Below are 9,767 nucleotides of genomic sequence, written 5' to 3' on the forward strand. Positions count from 1 at the left end.
AAAAAAAAGTTTTGTGATGATTAACTCTCATTCATAGCTTTTTCACAATCTAATAAAAGTTGTATCGGTTTATTTTAAAACAGAAAGTGTAGAAATGAACTCGCTCGGTGTTTCTTTTGGGACCAAATAAATTGGGTAAAAAAGGGATTGCGGTTGTTATCTCGGTCTCCCGAGCTTAAAGACTTGCTTTTTAATCTTATAAATATAAATGAATGTTTACATGTTTGGCTCCTATGCATTATTAAATCTTTTGAAAGATTAAAACACGTGTATTATTACGCAATTATGTGTAACTGCGTGAAAGCTTTGGAATACTGAAAATCGAAATAATAAAAAAATAATTCAAATATTTTTATTTAATAAAAAGTATCACAAGTTATTGAAATAATGTTATCGATTTAAAAATTTATAAAGTGTCTTAAAAATCGAATTCTTGAAATCCCAGTGGATGTTGTAGTTTCCGTACAATCCTAGTAGGCTGCTGAGTTTTCGGTACGATTGACACTCGGCGACCGATCGTTGTTGCGTTTTCATCCATATGCGTCCCGGGAAGTACTGAGAAACGTCTGTAACCACAGTTTTGTTTACAAAATGTTTTCGAATTTTACATCTAAATTAAACGCAGCAGTTTTTGCGAATAGAGATTATCTTTTTGCAGACATATTATGTTCAATATAGTCTATTTGGAGCATTCATACTCTTAATATGTAGTTGAATATTATTACTTTAGTTAAAGTATTTTGAATATCTATATTTAATTGTAAAATTTAAAAAGTAACAAATCACCTGGAAGCCGGTATAACGGACATTCGTTTAAACAGATATTTTGCAGCAGAACGCAAGTCATCATCTTGCATTAAATCAACCATTTCCTTCTCTCTCTTCTCTAATAACGCCTCACTTGATCCTACTTCGCCTTCTCCCGATACATTGACACACTATAACACAGAAGGATTCGATTATTAAAAGTATTTTATATTCTTCTTCTTTCATTCACTCGAGTTTTTACAAATTTAAAATCATCATAATATAGAAAAATATAAGTAGTGGATCTTTCTAATCTTGTAAGTAAATATATCAAAAAAAAAAATCATTACATAATTTCTTTACTTTAACGGTGTAGGTGTAGTTAAAAGTGGGCAAAGAGATAATAATTTGTTACATTGTAAGTAAGATATTAAGTAGTTTGTTGACCGTATCAAAGAAATTCGAAACGTCCACGAAGCCGTAAGAGCGGGCAAGGCCGGTGCCTTCAATAAGCGCAGCCCGCGCTTCCGGCCGGTTGTTCTGCAGCAAATGACATCGCGCCAACAGGAACGTTATGTTCAGCAACCAGATACGTTGATCCGCGGACCGTGCCTCTACACGAAATGTTTTTGTTTAAGATAAAGGGAAACTAAAACATAATAACAAAGTAATGATCGAACCCCGTGAACTTTTCGTCCGTAATAGAGTGTCGAAAATGATCACTAAAATATTCTTGCAGTAGTTTGCGCATCGTATTGTCCAGTCATACAAAAGTCTTGTCTAAGTACTGATGAAACGTATAGCTTTAGTAACTAATACTACTATAAATGCTCCATATTAGTGTTCAACTTTAACGTCATTGAATAACCTGATATTTCATTCTGTATGCAAATTATAACTCACAAACGATACATTCATGTGAAATAAATTTAAACCTGACTAATGAAAATTCCAGGAATCTGTATAGTTTAAAATTTTGTGTTTCTCGTTTAACAGTAAAAACTTAATTGAAATGTTCACCCGTTTGGCCTTTATGAGCGTAAAATCTTGCTTTATACGCCTGCTTCGTATCAACGTGAAGACGAGCCAGTTCATGTAGAGCGTAGCATCTTTCCGGTGCTCGTCCGTTAAGAGATAATATGCGTTCTAAAGTTCTAAAACGACGTCTGCGAAGAATCGAAATTAACAGCAACAAATAGAACTAATTTATAAGATCGATCACTAAGATTATTGTAATTTGATAGATAATAGCAAAAAGGGTTGAATAACATATTTTATTTAGCAAATCTCGTAGACCAACATTGAAAGACATAGAATTTATTTTCAATAAATTGTATACAGTTTGAATACGCGCTATCGTAATATAAGACCTATTCATAATATTCACCTCACATCCCGCGGCGGCGCCATTGGCCTCGAGCGTAGGATGGAGTCACGGCTCGGTTCCCGTGACACTGAAATTCCTAGTAACACAAACGATCTCTTCTCACGTTCTTCTTCACTCATGGTTTGTTTAAAACGTTTCTACAATGTTTAATGTGGTTGTTTTATAACAAGCTATTGCTAAATAATTATCAATCTTTAGAATAATGAAGGTATTATTTTAACCATTTGCAAATAAAGAATTTTCACACAAATAATAAGTTGAGAAACACCTGATCCAAGAATACATTAGCGACCAAGTTGTACAATTCTAGTAAAAACTTTTCTTTATCAGGTAGCAAGTTAGCCGGCTTCCTAGATATTTGTTCCATTGCGAATTCGGCTGCTTCTAAGCATTTCGTCGTATCGTGTTCTTCGAATATTGTCTTAGCAGTTCGTATGAGGCGTTTGGCATCAACTTCGTGTTGTTTTTGAGCGTGTCCGAGTCTTTCCTTACGTGCTCGGGACAGACGCGCCCGAGCCTCTGATTCCGCCGACCTTGCTGCGTATAGTGGACGACGTTCGCGAAGTACCGCCTGCATTATTTGATCATAGAAATTATTCTGACCGTGTAAAATAAATTATGGGTTTTGAGTGTGATTTTTTTTATCTCACAATTTTATTGTTATTTACTTAACTTTAATAAAGCTAAAACAATGCTGTTTGTGTTATTCAAAAAGGTATCTAGCAAACTTCCCAAGAAATTATGACCTACAGATTCAGCAATAATAAGGTAAAAGAAATAGAACAAAATGTTCCAACATTTTTTTACTGTAACCTTATAAATAACATTGTGCTTCTGTGTATTTATAAAGATAATAACTCGTCTCTAAGGCCTTTAAATTATCGCTTTAAGAACTTTTTGCGCCGGACCGTAATAATCCGCAACAGATAGGATATCATGGTCCATAGAAAAATGATAAATTTTTCGATAACTGTCCTCGATTCGCGTCAAATGATAATGAAACTTTGTTAAATATAGGTCTAATTGTTAGATTTTTATATACTTGTCGTTTTTCAACATCAGCACGTGCTTTATTAGCCAATTCGTAAAGTATCTTCGAGCCTTGTTTGTTTGCTGACATTAATCTTTCATCTTTACACAAGGAAATAAGGAAGTGTTTGTCGTGGGCCATTTGTTCTAAATACTTCGATGCCATTAACCGTGAAATATGCTCCGTCTTTTGTTTTTCTACCCGCGATATCTCTTGTATCTAGAAAATATAAATGGGATCAACAATTTCCGGTTTATAAAGAAACTGTCACGATGAAGGATTTATTTAGAATGGTTATGTTAACTAGGAAACACAAATTATATCTATTTAAATTTAGATATGTTGACATGCTTGTATGTTGTAGACTAGAGTTACGGGAGTAGCTCGCAAACAATTTGTACCATCGATCGGTTTGTATTCTACGAAAATGTCAGGACATTTCGATTTTGTAGCCCTTTAGCGACAATTGTAAACATCGTTATAGCACACAATTCTATTGCTTGTATGTATGTACATTTTCTTCAAAGATTTTGTAATTAAAACATAAGATGCAATGAATACAACTCAATAATAAAATGTATAGTGATACTTGTTGAGTCGGTTCTTTCTGCATTCTACTACGTCGTACAATTACTGTTGGTTCATAAATATCTTTCTCCATGTGATCTATTATTTCAACATCTTTGAGTAGGATGTTTGCAGATTTCATCACTTTTGTTGCGCTTAGTCCAGAACATTCTCGAATCTGTAGATATTTCATTGATTTTAACCATTAAATATTTACTATGTTCTAAGTTAACATAAATGAGATAACAATAACATTTATATTACTAACAAGCTTTAGAGGACATATAAGAATATTAATTTAGCTTTAATTGCTGTTATTAAATTAATTTTGTACCGTTTCTTCGGCACATCTGGCGCAATCCGCGAAGTTCGGCGGCAGAACCCTCAGCTTCTGTCCGCAGCTTGCAAGAACAAGAGAACGTTCGAACGCACATTTTTCGTATTCCGTTTTCGCTTTAATCTGTAGCGCCGTCAAGTTATTTGGCTCGAGTTCTAAGAAAAACAAAAGACGAACACTGAGCGTCTTTTCGTTAGGAAATCACAGTTAATGTAAGAATTTGGTTAAAATCTTATAATGAGACTTCAGTGGTTTTACTTTAAAGTTCAAAGCAAAAAAAATGGCAATAATCAAACGTGGAGCTTATTATGGTTTATAGCTTGTGAAAATTTTTAAAGTATACCAGCCGCACGCGCCACGTCTGTCAGTGCCCCAGCATAGTGGGTAGATTTTGCCCGAGCCAAGCTTCTACCGAGTAGCGATGGGACATCTGTGTTCTATAAGATAAATTTCTATTTTTTTCTGTTTTATTATTTTTACTGTCGTAGGTTATTGACAAAACCTAAAGATGTAGCCTAAGAACTTGTTAAAAAGGACAAATTTATTGGGTGTAAGATTACATTACATTTAAACTTTTAACTACAGTTTTTATAAATATACACTAATATCATTCACTGAAAATGTATTTTACTTTTGTTAGCTGCGACTAAGTGAATCAGAAATATGAAAAAAACAATTTATACCGACTTACATCCCAACGTAGAGCTTCGTTGTATGCAAAAATTGCTTTTTCGAATTGCTCCAAACGTTGAAGGTAATTTCTGTTGAATGTAATTTTTAATCTTATTATCATAAAGGTAATGTTAAATTAAGCGCAGAATTAAATAAATCATAATTTTTAAAGGCTTCTAAATTGCATTTTGGTGCAAGAAATATGAAAAAATCGCTAAAAAAAATAAAATGGGTAATTTTGCTTATTTTCTTTTACCAAAGTTAAAACATTTCTACATTAACAGCTTCTGAAAATCATTCTTGAGTTTTCTTTATATAAGCAACAACTTATTTCGATGATTAATGTTTTTCAAATTGACAGCCGAACATTTTTTACCTTCAAACTTTCCATTAATGTACTTACCCTCTTTCTCGATATACTGTCACTGCATTACAAATAGGTTTTTCGAATGTACCTAACTTTCCCATATCCTTTTTATTATTTTATCTTTGTAAATTGTTATTGAGTTTTAACTGAATATTTGATTTGTTTAAACATCTCGATGGCTATATTATGACATGTATGAACTATAGTTGGCTATGCATTAAAAGACATTTATTAATAAACTAGCTTTCTCCCGCGACTCCGTCTGCGTGGATTAAAAAAAACAAACAAAAGTAGCCTATGTATTCTACCAGACTATCCTCTACATCTATACCAAATTTCATCAAAATACGTTCAGCCGTTTATCCTACGAACTTTAACAAACATCCATCCATCCATCTAAACTTTCGCATTTATAATAGTAGTATGATTATGTTAAGTAATAGGGTTTTTACTATTTATTAACATAGGTAGATCGAAATATAAAAAGACATGGCCATTAGTCACTTCGAAAAAGGATCCTTTTAGTAAATTAAGAAGTGCCTTCGCAGTAAAAGCTATTCGCTACTATTTTATCCCGTGAGAGCGAGTGGTATCCTTTTCGTAGACGAGTCGATCCATTTGTACTACAGCTAGTTTTAAATCACAAAATGGCCCGACTAAGTGAATAGTCAAATACAGTCTTACATAAAATATCACACTGATAGTAAAAACTATGTTCAAACTTTGCAATTAAATTTAAAGCTGAAAATAAAATTTTTATTTGAAATTAAATAGCACATATTGCTTAGATAAATTTATTTACATACCAGATACTTGATATTTTCTTGAGTACGTGTTCAATTAACAATTCAAAGTCCCTTACTCAATTCATCATATTGCAAATAACTCAAAAATGTGATATAAGAATAAAAATAAAAACGTTCTTAATTACAAAATTATTCCTAGAGTTCGCTTGAATTTATTTTAATTTAAGTAAATAAAAAAAACTTAAGTCTTATTTCTAAGAACACTCCAACTGATCTCCTTGATTTCTTATAAATCCCTTTTATTTTTTTTCCACGTTTAATCTTAAAGGCTTCATAATTAATTAGTACAATAAAGTGAACAAGTTTTGAGAAAAGAAATGAGAATTATTAAATAGAAAACAGATGTCAATTATGGAAACATTTCTTTGTTCACATCTTAATTTGTTCTGATACCTGTCAAGAGCTGTTTTACTTTATTTTAACCGTAACCAAATTATCGCAATAAATTGATATTGAAGCTTTAAAATCAAATCAATAAATTGCGTAATTTCTTGGTAAAAGTTTTTCCACATTCAATTTAATTGAATTTGGTCCCAAAACTATGATATAGTTTAATTACACCAATTTTCAATCTACGTGAAGCTATACATTTAAATCATAAACCATTATCTATAAATACCATCGGCTTCCACTGTTCAAATACTTTTATAAAACATATTGGCATCGCCCTCGTTTACTTTGAAAAAAATTGAGATAGCAATATAATCTTATAATTGTGTCTCCACAATGAAAGCCAATGGTTTGACTTAACGACTATTTCATTCTATCTTATCGCTGTAAGAGCTATTATGATATTTTTTCTTTTTTTACTACCATTAATTCTAATAGTTCTATATTTAAATTCATGTTTCTGATGAGTTATTTCATTATTTAAATGATTTATAGTTTCATCGTATATTTTTAGTTTCTTTTTTAACTTTATCCACCTGTCACTTTTAAAATCATACTCGACACCAACTGATAGCAAAAGATCTTCAAATTTAGGCCATTTAGGTACAGCATTTTCATTTGTACTATCTTTTACTCTATGTTTGAAATCTATTGACACTTTTGATAAGTTATTACGGTTACTTATGTACACAGAATTATTGAAAAAGTTATCTAAAATTAATTTGTTATCGATTTCTTTTTGTTTAGTTCTATACAATCTTTTTAAATGCTTCTTATGTTTTGGTAATTTATAGTTCACGTTGCTATAGAACTTATTTTCCGTTTCTACGTCAAAGTTGTCTTCATACGGCCACAAGTCTCGCTCCATCTCTGAAAAATGATCAACGTTTACAAAAATCTATCCAGATACATAAATAGATAGATAGATATCTATCTAATATCTGTTCATATAAAGGGGTATATTGTACGGCTTTGATTTCATTAGTGATAATCTTCATTACTTGATGATTTAAGAACTTTATTCTTAAGAAAATACTTATTCTACTTATATTGTCTTCAATTCTCACCTGATTCGTCTAATGTCCCAATATATGAATTTTCTCTAGTTCGTTTTTTCCACCTTTCATCTCCTCTACCTATAACGTTATACAAATTTTACAACCACAATTTAATTTAAACAATATATTTAATTTGAAATCAAATTAAAAGAACTGACCTGCGAAAATTATGCATAAAAGTAAATAAAAGGTCGTGAAGTTCATTTTTTCAAATGATCACTACCGTAAGATATCCTGAAACAAAGATTTATGTTATAAATAAAATTCATATTTTAATAAGTGAAATAATTATTAACTAGCTATCTAAGCCAGTTGGCATCCATCGTAAGGTCAAATATCCCGATTAAGTTTATATTACACTAGATTTCGCCCGCGACTTACTCCGCGTGGAAATGAAAGAAAAAGTAGCCATGTCTTTTATTAGGCTGTGTTTTCATTCTATGTAAATTTTTATTGAGATACATTTAGCCATATAGTTTGCAAACTGTGATAAATATCCATCTAAACTTTCGTATTTATAATATTAGTAAATGGATATATCCTGTAACCTTAAAACAAGGGCTGTCATGAAAATTATTTCTTAAGTTAGTTCGAGAATCTTTTAAATTTTATTATATTACAATACAATTCATTAATTTACATAAAGCTGCACGTGACAAGCGATAATTGTACAGTTTAGAATAACATTTGGATGTATGTGTGAATAACATAGGTATTAAGTTTTTTCTATTACTAACAAACTATGAGCAAAAAAAAGTGTAGCTTGAAATAAAGTTTATTATTATTATTAAGTTAACCGAGTAAGTATGTTCTTATATTAGTAATTTTAAATGAGAAAGTTTAGATCGATGGATGTTTGTCAGAGAAGTTAAATTGATTTCGATGAAATTTGGTATATAGATGTAGAGGCTAGTCTCTAAGAACACATAGACTGCCACTTTGTTTATTTTTAATTCCACATGCACGGTGTCTCGGGCGAAAGGTAGTTTGTTTATAACAATGAAGATATAATTGCGGTAAAGATTAACTGAAAATCCGAATACGGCCACTCGGCTAGCGACCGCATCGATTTCTGATGACCTCGCATTAATGATTTCGGAATTAGAGTAAGATTAAATGACATAGGATTGACCTAAATAATCCTACATCAATAAATGATACTACTTCATTTTTAAAGCTTGCTTGTAGTATAGTTATTTTTTCATTAAGCTTATTAATTTTCTTTATTAAAAAGATAAAACCGTATATGAATATAAATTACTAGGTGCTGTAATAGTTCCGCTTTTATTAGTTAGCAGGCAATGTATTAAAAATCAATTAATTTGATATACTAACATAACATTGAAAATACATTTCAGTACGTCGACGTTTCGAGAATGTAGGAAGGATGAATTGAGTAGCCACACAAAGCAAATATTTTGTCACAAAACTTCATATCTCTGTTCCCATACACAGCAATATTGTTGTCTGTGTTTTGCTACATTTGCTTTTATAGAGAAAATCTGCATTAAATGCAAGTTTTTTGCATGGTTTCAGTGTTTCATTACTGTCAGCGTCAGTGAAGTTGACGGATGTTGACGGGATGCGAACTCATTTTATATGTCAGGGAAATCCGGCAATATTTTTTATTGGTAAACTAACAGTTTATTCCGACGGATTAAATTTAATAAAGTGTCTTTTGCACAAACAATTCTAACGGACATGTTTACAATATTTTGAGATGCATGTCCATTTTATTATGTATCGACGTCTATTTATCGATATATTTAGTTATTTTATTCAATTTATTTTAAGAACACTAATAACAGTATAGTTATGAATATTTTATGTAAAAATTACTTTCTAATATTTGTTGCATCCTAGGTATAATAGAGTTCAACTCCTAATCTTCAAATATTCTCAAATTTTGTTAAAGTTATCTGGTTTTTACATCGTGATTGTTGTAATTATGTCAAACTTTGTTAAAAAAGTTTAATTACTGTTTTAATAACATAACAATCTACTGGAAACTATGTAAATTAATTATAATAATTAGATGTCTAATATTTCTTTGGTTACTTTTTAATAAAAGCTATATTAGTATCTATATTTAGTTTTTTTTTTATAAAATAATATATAATTAAAAACAAATTGAAAACTTATTTAAGTAAAACCAAAATTCTAAAGGAAATTCACCAAATAAGTGCATGTTTATTCCATATTCAATGTTACTTTTCTTACGTTAGAAAGTTAAAAAAGAACCACCAACCTGAAACAGCTTTCCTTTAACACACACAACATTTGTAAAATAAGGTGTAGATAGTAAACTTGATTCTGTATAAAATTCACACAAAGTTCTCATATGTTTTACGATCGTTTAGTTTCAAAAATATTCTCCCAGTTTCTACACACGTCCTCACAGTTCGG

General features: G+C 30.9%; 1 protein-coding gene across 1 annotated transcript; it reads right to left on the reverse strand.

Moving 5' to 3' along the window:
* Positions 1 to 336: 336 nt before the first annotated feature.
* LOC106107064 lies at positions 337 to 5,283 on the reverse strand. The gene is made up of 12 exons (XM_013287755.1): positions 5,144 to 5,283; positions 4,760 to 4,829; positions 4,412 to 4,505; positions 4,066 to 4,223; positions 3,754 to 3,909; positions 3,177 to 3,383; positions 2,403 to 2,705; positions 2,135 to 2,271; positions 1,768 to 1,913; positions 1,195 to 1,361; positions 787 to 938; positions 337 to 566 (listed from the first exon to the last, which is right to left on the reverse strand). Exons 1-12 carry the CDS (start codon positions 5,206 to 5,208, stop codon positions 419 to 421), a joined length of 1,803 nt encoding a protein of 600 aa, XP_013143209.1. The 5' UTR covers positions 5,209 to 5,283; the 3' UTR covers positions 337 to 418.
* Positions 5,284 to 9,767: the final 4,484 nt, after the last annotated feature.

This window comes from Papilio polytes, unplaced genomic scaffold (genome assembly GCF_000836215.1).
Source record: "Papilio polytes unplaced genomic scaffold, Ppol_1.0 DF822067.1, whole genome shotgun sequence".
NCBI lineage: Eukaryota > Metazoa > Arthropoda > Insecta > Lepidoptera > Papilionidae > Papilio > Papilio polytes.